This window comes from Lepidochelys kempii, chromosome 10, assembly GCF_965140265.1.
Source record: "Lepidochelys kempii isolate rLepKem1 chromosome 10, rLepKem1.hap2, whole genome shotgun sequence".
Lineage (NCBI taxonomy): Eukaryota > Metazoa > Chordata > Testudines > Cheloniidae > Lepidochelys > Lepidochelys kempii.
This window is the reverse complement of record NC_133265.1, coordinates 81,766,582-81,782,476: the sequence shown is the minus strand read 5'-3', so window position 1 is coordinate 81,782,476 and position 15,895 is coordinate 81,766,582. Positions and strand designations below refer to the sequence as shown.

The window sequence follows — 15,895 nt, the reverse complement described above, 5'->3', positions numbered from 1 at the left end:
CTACCAGGCAGAATTACCAGCTTTACTTATCATAAGAACATAAGAATGGCCATACTGGGTTAGACCAATGGTCCATAAAAACAGGAAAGAGAGAATAGTCAACAAGTCGTTTCAGTATTGTAAATCATCCCATGTGTCATGTTCTATTAAACTAAAACCCTTCCAGATACCAGATCCCATTCTTACATCTCCAGGAGTCAGCCAAATAGGGATCATCATAAGAATTTTACACTCCTCCTGAAAGGATCTTCCAGTAATATATCAGGTATTTTTATATCCAGTTTATATGTGTGTGAGAGAGACACACACAAACTAGGTATAAAATACTTGACACGGCTACACAGGTTTTATACACTATATTATAAATCTATCTATAAAGGTAAATCATTATCAAGCTCTGTACCACTTCACACTGTCTTTTAATTTATGATTTCACACGTTTCCTGACTCATGTCCACTTATTCTCTCATATGTTAAATTGCAGCTTAGTTATTCTGTTGCCTCATTGTACTTAAAATGTAGCTGACCACAGCTGTTTATGTTATTCTTTTAATTTCCTTTATTTTACATCGCAGGCTCTATTAAATGGTCTAACCTCGAAAACTGCACCCTGCCAAAATCAGTAAAGAGCTCCTATTCACACTGAGTCTCAGTCTTTATTTATTAGCCATCAAGAACACATGGGGAAGTATCTTTTTTCATGCTGCAACCTTTATTCAATTTTTGAACAAATCCTACTTGTGAGGCAGTAAACTGTGACTAAACTGGGGGGGACGTTGCCATGGGAATGTCAGAACCAGAAACCAGATAGTAAACCACTTGCACTTTGCTATGAACTGATGTAATAGGCACTTCAGGTCCATGTGTGATAAGCCAGTTAGTTTAGAAAGTAAAGTGCAGCTCACACATCAAGGGGTATAGTTTCACTTCATCACTGGCATGGAGGCAGCAAATCTCATTTCGAAGGCTCCCTCTGTTTACTTAGTTACTTAAAAACTCAGTAAGTTGGCAAACTGACACACTATGGTTAGTGCAATAAAGGAAAACTCCAGGCCGAATGCAAACATGGCAACAGACAAGGCTCAGCTCCCACACTGCTGTCCTGGGCAACATAGTATGGGGAGGAGGTGAGGAACCCTCAATGGTGAAAGAACAGGTTACGGACTATTTAGAAAAGCTGGACATGCACAAATCCATGGGTCCAGATCTAATGCATCCGAGGGTCTGAGGGATGTGATTGCAGAGTCACTGGCCATTATCTTTGAAAACACATGGCGATCAGGGGAGGTCCCGGATGATTGGAAAAAGGCAAATATAGTGCTCATCTTTAAAAAAGGGAAGGAGGAGAACCTGCGGAACTACAGACCGGTCAGCCTCACCTCAGTCCCTGCAAAAATCATGGAGCAGGTCCTCAACTAAACCATTTTGAAGCACTTGGAGGAGAGAAAGGTGATCAGGAACAGTCAACATGGATTTAACAAGGGCAAGTCATGCCTGACCAACCTGATTGCCTTCTATGATGAGATATCTGGCTCTGTGGATATATGAAAAGCAGTGGATGTGATATATCCTAACTTTAGCAAAGCTTTTGATACGATCTCCCACAGTATGCTTGCTAGCAAGTTAAAAAAGTGTGGACTGGATGAATGGACTATAAGGTAGATAGCAAGCTGGCTAGATTGTCGGGCTCAACGGGTAGTGATCAATGGCTCCATGTCTAGTTGGCAGCCAGTATCAAGCGGAGTGCCCCAAGGGTCGGTCCTGAGGCCGGTTTTGTTCAACATCTTTATTAATGATCTGGATAATGGGATGGATTGCAACCTCAATGAGTTCGCAGATGACACTAAGCCGGGGGGAAGAGGTAGATATGCTGGAGGGTGGGGATAGGGTCCAGAGTGACCTAGACAAATTGGAGGATTGGGCCAAAAGAAATCTGATGAGATTCAATAAGGACAAGTGCAGAGTCCTGCACTTAGGAAGGAAGAATCCCATGCACTGCTACAGGCTGGGGATCAATTGGCTAAGCAGTAGTTCTGCAGAAAAGGACCTGGGGATTACAATAGATGAGAAGCTGGATATGAGTCAACAGTGTGCCCTTGTTGCCAAGAAGGCTAACGGCATATTGGGCTGCATTAGTAGGACCATTGCCAGCAGATCGAGGGAAGTGATTATTCCCCTCTATTTGGCACTGGTGAGGCCACATCTGGAGTATTGGGTCCAGGTTTGGGTCCCCCACTACAGAAAGGATGTGGACAAATTGAATAGAGTCCAGCGGAGGGCAACGAAAATGATCAAGGGGGCTGGGGCACATGACTTACGAGGAGAAGCTGAGGGAACTGGGCTTGTTTAGTCTGCAGAAGAGAAGAGTAAGGGGAGATTTGATAGCAGCCTTCAACTACCTGAAGGGGGGTTCCAAAGAGAATGGAGTTAGGCTGTTCTCAGTGGTGGCAGATGACAAGAACAAGGAGCAATGGTCTCAAGTTGCAGTGGAGGAGGTCTAGGTTGGATATTAGGAAACACTATTTTACTATGAGGGTGGTGAAGCACTGGAATGGGTTACCTGGGGAGGTGATGGAATCTCCATCCTTAGAGGCTTTTAAGGCCTGGCTTGACAAAGCCCTGGCTGGCATGATTTAGTTGGTGTGGGTCCTGCTTTGAGCAGGAGGTTGGACTAGATGACCCCCCTGAGGTCTCTTCCAACCATAATCTTTTATGATTCTATGAACACTGAAACAACTTCATTGAGGCTTTAGCACTTCCATGGGTCGAGTCCCAGAAACCTTGTAGTACACAAAGTTTGCAGTGCACAGTTCGTTTTTAGATGAGGTTCTGGGCATAATTTATCTCATTATTTAAATATCACGATAATACTCATCTTACAAGTGTTACAGAAAGGTACAGGGAGATTCTGAGGGAAAGGATCCATGAGACCTTAGCTTGCCCTACAGTGCCAATCAACCACAGCACCAGAAGGTCTCAGAACTCTTCAATCAGAGATCTCAGAACACTTTGCAAACCTTTATTAACATACAACTATCTGGCCACAAGATGACTCAGATTGGTTTTACACCAGTTAATTCCATTAAGTGCAATGGAGCGACTTCTAATTCACATTCCTGTGAGATCAGAATTCATAGAATCATAGAATATCAGGGCTGGAAGGGACCTCAGGAGGTCATCTAGTCCAACCCCCTGCTCAAAGCAGGACCAATCCCCAATTAAATCATCCCAGCCAGGGCTTTGTCAAGCCTGACCTTAAAAACTTCTAAGGAAGGAGATTCTACCACCTCCCTAGGTAACACATTCCAGTGTTTCACCACCCTCCTAGTGAAAAAGTTTTTCCTAATATCCAACCTAAACCTCCCCCACTGCAACTTGAGACCATTATTCCTTGTCCTGTCATCAGCTACCACTGAGAATAATCTAGAACCATCCTCTCTGGAACCACCTCTCAGGTAGTTGAAAGAAGCTATCAAATCCCACCTCATTCTTCTCTTCTGCAGACTAAACAATCCCAGTTCCCTCAGCCTCTCCTCATAAGTCATGTGTTCCAGACCCCTAATCATTTTTGTTGCCCTTCGCTGGACTCTCTCCAATTTATCCACATCCTTCTTGTAGTGTGGGGCCCAAAACTGGACACAGTACTCCAGATGAGGCCTCACCAATGTCGAATAGAGGGGGACGATCATGTCCCTCAATCTGCTCGCTATGCCCCTACTTATACATCCCAAAATGCCATTGGCCTTCTTGGCAACAAGGGCACACTGCTGACTCATATCCAGCTTCTCATCCACTGTCACCCCTAGGTCCTTTTTCGCAGAACTGCTGCCTAGCCATTCGGTCCCTAGTCTGTAGCTGTGCATTGGGTTCTTCCGTCCTAAGTGCAGGACCCTACACTTATCCTTATTGAACCTCATCAGATTTCTTTTGGCCCAATCCTCCAATTTGTCTAGGTCCCTCTGTATCCTATCCCTGCCCTCCAGCGTATCTACCACTCCTCCCAGTTTAGTATCATCCGCAAATTTGCTGAGAGTGCAATCCACACCATCCTCCAGATCATTTATGAAGATATTGAACAAAACCGGCCCCAGGACCGACCCCTGGGGCACTCCACTTGACACCGGCTGCCAGCTGGACATGGAGCCATTGATCACTACCCGTTGAGCCCGACAATCTAGCCAACTTTCTACCCACCTTATAGTACATTCATCCAGCCCGTACTTCTTTGACTTGCTGACAAGAATACTGTGGGAGACCATGTCAAAAGCTTTGCTAAAGTCAAGAAACAATACATCCACTGCTTTCCCTTCATCCACAGAACCAGTAATCTCATCATAGAAGGAGATTAGATTAGTCAGGCATGACCTTCCCTTGGTGAATCCATGCTGACTGTTCTTGATGACTTTCCTCTCATGGAAGTGCTTCAGGATTGATTCTTTGAGGACCTGCTCCATGATTTTTCCGGGGACTGAGGTGAGGCTGACTGGCCTATAGTTCCCAGGATCCGCCTTCTTCCCTTTTTTAAAGATTGGCACAACATTAGCCTTTTTCCAGTCATTCGGGACTTCCCCCGTTCGCCAGGAGTTTTAGGTCCTGCCAGAGAATTAGGTCCTGACTGTCTAAAATAACGTTTTGATTTGCCGGTTGGGTTATTGGTAGATGATATACCTGAACTGTCAGCATTTTCCCCAGAGTGAAGGCAGCATTTTTCTGAAATTCTTCTACTTACTTTTAACAGTTTATAAAGAAAGCCTAGACCATGCAAGTATTTTCAGAGCTCTCTGTGCTGGAAGTGTATTTGTGCTTGGAGCCTCTATGCTCTCTTTATTCTAGTAAAATGTTCAAAATGCTGAACTTCCCTTTAAAACAACAAAATGCATAACTGAATGCATTTCAGACTACAACACTCCTGTCACAGAGAACACACATTACCTGAAACGTCTGTTGTGACTGTGTCCAGAGTCTCTTCCTTTTCCCAATGTCACTGTCCTGAGTTCCATTCTTCCTAACTCAATATCACAAATAAGAGTGCCATGAGACACAAAGTGTTAATTTGCCTAATTTTGATCCAGTGTTTAATATATTTACTTTAAGTTAAAATGACCCTGATGAAGCACATTTGTACTGTATTAAAATAGCAAATGTAATGATAACTATACCTATTCTAATTCATGCAAGAGCTGAAAAACAGGTATTGTAGGCACACCACATAACTGAGTTCAGTGCAAAATAGTACAGCATAAAGGGGTTACTTTTATTAATTCCCAATATATTAGTATTTCTTTTCAATTGCATGTGTTCCACATTAACTCATGGTGTTCCATAGTGGGATTCCAACAGAAACCCTAATACAAGTTTAAAAAACAGATCTAAAAACGTCAACTCAGAATCAAGACACATTTACTAAAACATTATTTTAAAAGGTCATTTTGCCAGATCACATCATATAAGTATTTACTTGGATAAGAGAGAGATAAATCTTGTGTTCAAATATGCCCTGGGCTGATGCAAACAACCCCCCCCCCCCGGACCCTCACAGTATTTCTATTATATATACATGCCTTAAACTTTGCTAATTTGCCTCATGAAATTTTGGCAGTCTGCTACAAAAAGGGCATGATCTAATAGTCAGTACCATGAGCTTGCCTGAAGTGGGAAACTGTGTTATTTAGTCACTTGGGGGCTGGCAGATGGACTGTTCACAGGTATGTTTTATTTCAGCATTTGTCTGTTAAGCTGCTCATCCAAATTTGTTTAAATCGATCAAATATTTCCAGAAAGCCCCTACTGTTGCTCTGAATGCAGAGATTCTCCTTTTCAACTTACAAACATAGCCACAAGACTCAGCCATTTCGCTTTCAAGTTGGAATTTGTACATGCAAATCAAGTAGTCTAGGCAGCTTATAAATAAAAGGCCCAATTCTGAAGACTTACTCAGGTGTGCAGCTTTACTCAGATGAGCTGTTCCATTTAAATCACTACCCACTGGACTACTCACCTGAGTCAAGTTACACGTGTATGTTTGCAGGATGGAGCCTTCAACTTGCCACTGAGCATTCGACTCCATAACCACAAGCAGCTGCTACTGTCACTGTAGCGCACTCCCCCACTGAGTGTGCAGACACTGCCCAATCTTCTCACGCTTCCTGCGCATGGATCCCACACCTCCCATGGAGAGGCCTTTGTGGAATCCAGACCGTAAGGGCGCTGTGCAGTGGAGGTGGCTCAGTACTCTGCCATACACAGAAGAGGAGCTCTGCCCCTCCATGGGACGACTTGGACTTTACTCAAGCAAAGCTCCCATTGACATCAGTAGTTTTACTTGAGTAAGGAATGCATAAAAGCTGAGTACAGGCCCCAGGATTTGGCCCAGGATTTTACAATCAACCCCCATTCCACTAAATAATTTCAGTACGGATTTATTTCAACCCAAACATAACAAACCAATCACCCCAAACAGCTTACTCAGAAATGAAACATGCACAGCTGATGCTACTCCAAAGAGTCATCGTGTCTGGACAGTAGCGTTCAGGGAGCACTAACTCCAGAGACGTGGTTTTGAACTTTACTGAACTGTTTGTTGTCCCAAGTTCAAAAATGGATCCCAAGCCAAATTAATGTCCTTTGAATCAGCAAGCCACCAGAGTATCAAAAAGGAGATACAGCTCAAATGCGACTGGGGTTATTTCTGACCACCATAGAAAGAGGGCCCATTATATTTTGGCTTTTAAGTATTCTGATAGCCCAACCACCACCATCCACAGCTGAGAGTCAGGAAACACTGCTTCTGACAGCTTGTCACAACTATCAAGGAATTCATTAAAAAAAATCAACAAAACTCTCTGCCCTGTTACATTTTGATTTTTATAGGCCTGCTCCTGCACGCCCAGAAGAACTCCCATTGATTGGATGGGCTGACTGTCCTAGCATGCATTACTAGCCGTGTTGGCAACTCTTGCAATTTTAATCACAAGTCTCATAATATTTGGTGTTTTTCTTAAAGCTTCAGCTCCTGGAGTCATATGATTACATGAGAATTTCAGCTTTCTTTTTAAAAATTAGAACTGCAGAGGAAAGCTACGAAGTGACCCCTAATGGCTCAAAAACAAGAAGGCAAATAAAGACCCAAATTTTATTATTTTTTTAAAATATCATGATTTTTAAGCAAATCCCATGTTTTTTGAAGGACTGGGGTTGGGAATACTTAATAAATATTCCCCTTTCACATTGTGACTTCTTGCTTCAAATGTCCCTAAGACTGATTTAAAGACAACTAATTTGGGAAGTACTGGGTGTTTTGCACAGATGAAAAATACCCTCTCTTTGAAGGCACTTGAAACATCAAAGGTGACTTTTAAGGGTTATACACCATAAGTTGACCGTACAAGAATGTATTTGGCTTCATTTTTAATTAAAGTGGACTATGATGGTAGTTACCAAACGGAGATGCAACGTTATGAATCGGTGTATTTACTCCGTAATGGGTCTCTAGGCAAAGTCAGTCAGAACAAGAAAAACAGCAAAGAGAATAAGAAGAGCTGCTACCACTACCTGTGAAGCTGATGAAAGAAAGACAGAGACAAACAGAGAGGAGAAATAAAGTGTGCATAAATCCCATTTTTTTTAATTAATACCCTTTGACACAGTGTTTTCTAAAAAACTCCCTTAAAAAGAACTACCATGACTGACCAAAGACAAGTATTGTTTTTAAAGAACCGAAAATAAAATTTAAAGAATAAATTCTGCATGAGCACGATATAACTTTGCCTCTTTCTCAGATGCTAAAAATAGGTGTAAAAGCTAATTAATTAAATTCTGTAAAGATTTTCTTTTTGAGTATTAAACATACTTTTACTACTTTATAATTTCACAAGTTATAAACGACCATACAAACATTAATCGCTCAAGCTGGATACACTTGGTGTAAAAAAATAACAGCCAACAGCTTCTGCATATCAATTTAAAGAATTTTCCTTAAGTATTATATTTCCTTTCTGATTTTTTTCAATAAATACCTATTGAGTTGATTTGATATTTACCAACAGAGTATTTACACTAAAAACAAAGTACATACATGGATCAACATTATATATCACTTATAGTTAGTCATAAAATATTATTTTTAAAATAGGTTTTCCTACTCCAATTTGTAAACATGTTCCTAGAAAACAAATATAACAATTAAAGGTTTTTAAGATCCATAAAATGGTAAGAAATATTTATGACTGTTTTTTTCCTTTTAAGATTTTTGTATCATTGGTGATTTTAATATATTGGTTAATTCACGCATTTTAGATCGAATCATAAAAAATTGCCACATTCTGCAGAATAAAAGCCCTCACCTTAAATGATACATTTGAAATGCCTTTCATTCTTCAGAATTCTGCTTTTCCCAGTAGAAGTATAGGACAATGCTGGTGTATCCTACTTTTCAAGTCTTATCTAATAATTCATCTGTAAATGATTTTACAATAAAATGTAGAGATGTCTCTCTTTTAGAGGTTTAAGTTAACTCTGTCATGCTAACAGGTTTCTGTCTGTCAAATAAAAGGATTTCAACTGAATCATTACAGAACATATGGTGGTGACATCTTAATAATTACCCTATTTCATAATTACTTTTAGAGTGGCTTATGAGTACACATCTAAATAGCTTGATAAACAACAGAGAAGACTGTGTTCCCCAAATGCATACAGTAAAATCATTCTGCTATGCCAGTACAATATAAGCTGTGCACTACCAATTGTATGACTCTTTAGTGGCATCAAACTCCACATCTGTATGTTAATGCACAAAATTCCATACAACAGAAACTTAATTTTATTTTGGAAGACACTTTTTATGGGATAATGCACATGATGGCTAAAGAGAGGATTATGTGTACTTATTCACACTGATTTTATATTTTCATCTGTTTTTTGACGTTTTTATAAATTAAAGGGGAGGTTTTAAAACGTATTTATAGGTGGTAATTTTAGACAGAAAAAATGGTTAGCACATTTAAACTGAATATTAAAAGGGGCCCTCCTAGAAAATTCCACATACAACATTTCTATACAAGAGATCACAGACATCAGGAGCTCAATCCTGGAAGGTGCTGAATACTCAGTCCTTGATCCAGCAAAGCATTTAAGCACATGCTTAACTTCAGGGAATAAAGTGCTTAAAGTTAAACCTGTGCTTAAGTGCTTTGCTGGATCAGGGCCAGACTGCTCAGCATTTTGTAGGCTCAAGCCATGGAATAATAAAGAATATTTTAAAACCTCAAAAGCCAGCCCCATGAAATTACTGTCCTACCTTTCTATAAACTTGTAGTCAATAAATCAATAAATCAAAATCTTTGATCTTGGATTGCACAAAACCTGGCAGGAAATACAGATGTATGATTTCCCCAAATGTGACCTTTTAAAAAAAAAAAAAAGGTCAGCAAAGCCCAATCCTTGCCTCTAATGGATATAAAGGTTAAGATAATAAGAGTACATCATTAAAGGTATTTAGAGTATTAGAATGGCACCTCGGCTCTCTTGAATATATTAATATAATTTACCAAGCCACTACAAACACCCCTTCCAAGGCTCATGCTCACCCCCATCTCATGCTTCCCACACAAACATAACACATCACACTTAACTGCTGCACATCTTTCAACCTGAATATTTGCTAATGTTGCTGAGGTGGTTAACAACATTTTGTGCAATGCTGTGAGGAAGATTTATGTATTCTTGTGTTGTAATAAGTTTGTTTATCTATTACAGGCAAAAAAAGTTCCTTATGAAGATGAAGTCTGTTGCTTTCTCTGAACACAAGTTCGAGTACAGTGACAGAGTGTCCAATACCCTGGCATAGATTTGAGTTGGCGGGATGTCACAGTCAACAAACCTTAATTCCTTCTATGAAAAGCTTTTGTTTAAGAAATATATATCAAAGCATAAATGTACTAGCCTATACAGTTATACAAGGAAGAGGCAAAGAGGCAGTTCTTGTAGGAATCATCATTTTTGACTTTCCAAACTTTTGATTTAAAATTGGTTGGAAGGAATCTTTTGTTTTTCTTAATATTCCTTACCCCCTATAAAAAGTTATATCATTTTGATTAAATAAAATAGGCAAAAATTAAATTTAATGGGAGCAAGATCAAATCCACATCAGGGCTGGTTGAACAGTTGAACTAATTTCATTCATATTTTCATGAACAACATAAATAAGTTCAGTTTGCTATGAAGTCATTTTCCTTTAATCACACATATTCAGCAACTGCCACGTGAAAATATTTACAAACCCAAAAGCGTTCATACAATTTATCACAAATGATTATTTGTCCAAAATCTGTAGTAGAAAGTGCAGTATTTGTTATCCTCTATTCATTATTTCCTGCCTAAAAAGTTTCAGTAATTCAATCAAGAAGCAGCATTAACACCATAAGACAAAGACAATCAAGCCTATGAATACCGAACAGCAAACACTCAGTGTGAACATGCTGTAAATAGACCACATGCTGACAATTATTTATCCTGTCTACAAATGACTACTTATGAACAACAAATTCTGTACATTCAAAAAAACAAAACAAAACCAACAACAACAAAAATAAACCAGGCTTGGTATGTGAATAATTCACTAACTGAAAAAGGAGCTAAATCATAACAATTAGTCGTAACAAAACAGTTCAACAAGCTCTTACGTCCATGCTAGACAACAAACTTCTGATCTGTCAAGTAATCTCTATTTCTGAACTTTCCCATGACAATGCAACTTTTGACCTTACTGGCTTTATTTTTCTCTCCTATATTAAGATTGTCAACATTTACAAAGCCCTGTCATATGACAGTGAGGATTTAAACTCTGTTGTCTTCTGTGGTGCCTTTTGCTTTTCCATTCCATTTCCACTTTTCTATTTCTTTGTAACATTTACTTAGGAAGACACTACCTGCCCAGCCAATAAGTCAAGCCAACTGCTGATTTGGCCAAACTTCTTGTTTCCGGTTTCTTAGAGGGAAAAACAAACCACCAAATAGCAAAGCTTTGATATTTGAAATGAATATCCCAAATCAATAACAGAATGAATGGATGTGTTTAAAAGTCAGAAATATACTTTCAAGTTAAGTGTATTTAAAATTTTTCATCATTTGAGTGGATACTACTAAAAGACCAATAATGAGCATGTTGCAGTAGTCCGACTGTTAGATTAGTACTATCATGGTATGATCCGAGATTTATTAGAAAAAGCTGTAAGAAACTTCACATCAGAGATAGTGAACCAACAAATCTATAAGATCAAAGAGATTTAATATGAAGTTCTGGACAATATGCCAAAAAAACTCTAAAGCTTCAATTTTCAATCAGTTTTTAACATGCACAGATGAAAAATATACAGAAAAGTAGGAACAACAGTATTTGACAAGTCTTTAAGAACTCATGTTATTTTAAAAGAAATCTTGAGAAAACAGAAACAATATAGAACAGCAAGTGCCTATGCACAAGCAGCAGAAAATATAAATTATTTTGAATTGATTAAGAACAACTTGCACATATATATCTGAAGAGAGCAAGCTCCCCTTAGTAAAGTGAAAAAAGGGTTGGAGCCTTTGATTAGTTAATACTTCACAAGGCTTGGCTTTTCATCCTCTAGATCTCAAAGTTCATTGACCTTTTGGGACCTAGTGAGCAAAAATATGGCTCTGTAAGCAGCATCTATACAGCAGAATTCAGGAGATAAATCTCTCTGATCACTGATTCATGTTGCAGGTCCGGACATCTGCCCTGTCCCAACCTGAAAACATGGTTGATTTGGATTATCTCCTCTTCAAAGGCAACAAAGTATATGGGGAAGGCAGGAAGAAGCCACCAAGAATGTTCAAGGAAACCTCGTTTCATTATGGCTTACTTTCCAAAATAAGTCTCAAAAGCCTTAAAAAAAAATTAAGTCATAAGAAAAACATGGGCTCCAGCAAACAAAGGCAAGAGATATCAGCCTTGTCATACAAAAAATTCACTTGGGGTCAAATGTTGGATACAAAACTTGAATAAATAAGCTTTGAATTAGGAATATCCTCTGACATTGGAGGACAGGGAAAAATCATCCCTTTTCCAGCCCAGAATACCAGCACAGCTCCTACAGTCTAGGAAATTCCCCTATATAATGGGTCTGTGTCTGCATTTTGTCCAGAGCCCCACGTGATAACAGATTCACTGACCACACTTGCACCTCTCCTGTGCTTCCTTCCTTTGAGCCATGGGGAAAGAGGTCCCATAAAGGAGAGCTCCCATGATGAGTAGGGTTCGATGTTGATAAATGCAAAGTAATGCACATTGGAAAACATAATCCCAAATATACATATAAAACAATGGGATCTAAATTAGCTGTTACCACTCAAGAAAGAGATCTTGGAGTCCTTGTGGATAGTTCTCTGAAACCATCCACTCAATGTGCAGCGGCAATTAAAAAAGCTAACAGCAAGTTGTGATCATTAGGAAAAGGATAGATAATAAGTTAGAAAATATCATATTACCTCTATATAAATCCACGGTACGCCCCACATCTTGAATACTGCATGTAGATGTGGTTGCCCCCTCTCAAAAAAAGATATATTTGAATTGGAAAAGGTACACAAAAGGGCAACAAAAATGATTAGAGGTATGGAACAACTTCCATATGAGGAAAGATTAACAAGACTGGGACTTTTCAGCTTGGAAAAGAGACAACTAAGTATGGATATGATAGAGGTCTATAAAGTCATGAAAGGTGTGGAGAAAGTAAATAAGGAAGTGTTATTTACTCCTTCTCGTAACACAAGAACTAGGGGTCACCAAATTAAATTAATAGGCAGCAGGTTTAAAACAAACAAAGGAAATATTTCTTCACACAACAGACAGTCAACCTGTGTAACGCCTTGCCAGAGGATGTTGTGAAAACCAAGACACTAACAGGGTTCAAAAAAGAATTAGATAAATTCATGTAGGATAGGTCCATCAATGGCTATTAGTCAGGAAGGGCAGAGATGGTGTCCTTAGCTTCTGTTTGCCAGAAGCAGGGAATGGGTGACAGGGCACGGATCACTTGATGATTACTTGTTTTGTTCATTCCCTCAGAAGCACCTGGCTTTGGCCACTGTCGGAAGACAGGACACTGGGATAGATGGACCATTGGTCTGACCCAGTATGGCCGTTCTCAAGTTCTTATGGAGTAGTCCAAGAGGCCCCCTTTGCAACCCACTTCCTTCCTGATGTATCAGAACCATGGTAGTTTGACTGCAGTTAGCGCCTTCTCTACTTGTGAACAAGGGAGCCAAGGGTTGTTCCTTGACATTTATTTGGTAGCTACAGGAACCACTATCCAGTACCAGAGTACTGCATTCCTATTGTTGAGAGCCACTAGCCCAAGAGTGTAGATCTATTTTGATGTTATATAACTTTAACAAATAAACATTAAAAGACTAAAAGCTTTACTTCAGCCCTCTATACTAACTGGTATGTATTATAGCAGCACTGCAGAACAACCCTTACAAAAGGAAATTGTATGATTTTAAACAATATATCTAAGCATAATTCATTCAGATGCCAACACAAATTTAACAACAGAATAAGCTTATCCAAGCTCAACAATCCATCACGGTAAACACTGAAAATGAACAATTTTTTAAAAATGGTGTTTAATTACTGAGATGAATATTGTTACAGCAAAGACCAGGTCTAGAGGACAATGACGAACTAGAAAATTGATCTTTCAAATTTAAGTAAATGCAATGAAGGGCACCAATAAATAACTATTTTTAAGAGTCTATTCGTGGTTCTTAAGAACTATGTTTAAAAGCTTTATATCATCCTCTAGCAACTTCTTCAACACTTTTTTGTTTTGCTCTGCCTGACTTCCACAGAAAACATGTTTCATAGCATCAAGAACAGCAATAGCTTTTACACTAATATCCTCTGGGACATATTTCTTGTCAGAACTATCAATATATGTAGTTAGCTGAGGACTAAAATCATACAGCAGGTTAATAAATGCTCTTAACTTTCTGATTTCTGCTGTGTCCTGTTCTTCTACTTCTGTGTTCTGTTCTACCTTTTCTTTCGGAGGTGAAGGTTTAGGTTGGTGATACAGCTGACCTAGTGAAGCCTCTGCTTCTTTTTCCAGCATAAGAGATTTCGTTATATAGTTTTCAGATGACTCAACATACTCTTTGAGGTGTGGATTTTGTTTAACATAATCGGGTGGCTTCTGTAACCATTTTTTTAGCTTTTCAATCTTTTCCAAGATTGCTTCACTGGCAGGTCGATGTTTCACTTTGTCATATACATGTATCTTTTTCACCTTTGCAACATGTTTCACGTTTTCTGCTTCTTTGGTGATGGTTTCTGTTTCTGTTAGAGTTTTCTGTTTGAGGTTTTTTACATTCTTTAAAGACTGAACTAGATTTTCCAGGGATCCATTTGTTAACTGATCAAAAGTCTTACTTTTTCTTTTTGAAATAACATTTTTAAATGTAATAAATATTTTTTTCAGTGGTGTTGTTGAGCGAGAAGACTCATTAGAGTGTAAAATAACAGAAACTTCAGTGCCAGTTCGCAGTCTCCAAAATGGGGTTGCTGTAGATGTGGTAAATTTTCTTGTAACAGCAGCCTTTTCCTTTGACTTCTGTGGCTTTCCACCATGTTTCTGGCCCACATTTAACCAAAGAGAGCCAATACTTTCACCAACATACGATTTCACTATTTTGGATGTAACGATGGTTCGTTCAGTTGGTGTGCGTTGTGTAGGAACATCTTGTATCATATCCTGCAGAATCTCCACGAGGCTTCTCAGGGTTTTCTCCTCCTTCTTCTCTTCTGACCCAAAAGGGGTTGTACGAGATTCTATAAAAGATTATCGAATAATTATAAAGTGCACTCATAAAAATTGCAGGTGCACATTTGCCTAATATACTTTCACCTATATCATGAGTAAAACAAATTCCAGCTATATCTGGACTTTTGCCATAACTTTATGATTTTCATATTTATAGAAAATCTATGATTTTTGACATTTTTAATGTAACCCTGCCTTATTAAATGAATTATGTAGGATATTTGCATGGAGTTTCTTTTTTGCAAGCCTGCAAGTTGGGGATTTTTCTACTCTTAGTTCTAGAATGCTGAAATATGGGCACGGGCACAGCTCCCCAAGAGCTAGCTGCTTTGAAACAGATCTTGTCACCGCAAATCTAAATGATACAATTTTACAGTTAGGATCTGCAAAGACATTGTTGTGAATGAGAGCGAGGAGTTCTTACCATAGATTGTTAAGTTGTCTGTTCCTAAGCTTGAAACCTGGATAGATGAGGTTGGATGCACACTGATCTGTTAAGCACAAAAATAACTGTAATTGCAATGTGACTGTCATTATAACAAAATTTTTCTTCATATTAGTCCACATTATTTTGGGGCAATAATTAAGGCAGATTTCCAGACAAAATAATATGACCTAATCAGAACATTATAGCTGAAACCAAACAAAACAAACGAAGCAAACAAATTAAAAGTTATGGTTACCAAAAAAAGAGAGAGAAAAAGAGAGATTCCAAACAATAGAGAACATAGATCTCAGATATTTGTGGTACCATACACAATCATAACTTTGCCTCCCTTCTACTCTCGCTATATAAGGTCAATATATGTCTTTGGCAACGTCACAGCTCGCTAAAATGTTAAAACTGGAAATACCGTGGTGGTTCTGCCTGGGAACCTGACATCTGGGAACATCCTCAGAACTGTATACTTAACATTTTGCGATCTTAAACCACATTTTCCATTATTTGCATAGTAGTGTGTGTACTTTATGCACAAAAAAAGAATCCCAAGGTTGGAAATTAAGCACTCAAAAATTAGGAAGTGCCAGAATTAAGACTGCCTATGCAA

General features: G+C 38.8%; 1 protein-coding gene across 17 annotated transcripts in view; it reads right to left on the bottom strand.

Moving 5' to 3' along the window:
* The window catches only part of NOX5 (NADPH oxidase 5), a 109,014-nt gene that overhangs the window by 31,658 nt on the left and 61,461 nt on the right, over window positions 1–15,895 (bottom strand). The window contains exons 10-12 of one of the 17 annotated variants that reach the window (XM_073304465.1): window positions 15,271–15,337; window positions 12,511–14,854; window positions 4,933–5,005 (exon numbers count right to left, since the gene is read on the bottom strand). The exons of the other annotated variants lie outside the window; for them this stretch is intronic. Coding sequence (XP_073160566.1) covers window positions 4,933–5,000 — 68 coding nt within the window. The 5' untranslated portion in view covers window positions 5,001–5,005; window positions 12,511–14,854; window positions 15,271–15,337. The remainder of the gene's footprint in view (window positions 1–4,932; window positions 5,006–12,510; window positions 14,855–15,270; window positions 15,338–15,895) is intronic. 17 annotated transcript variants of the gene reach the window in all.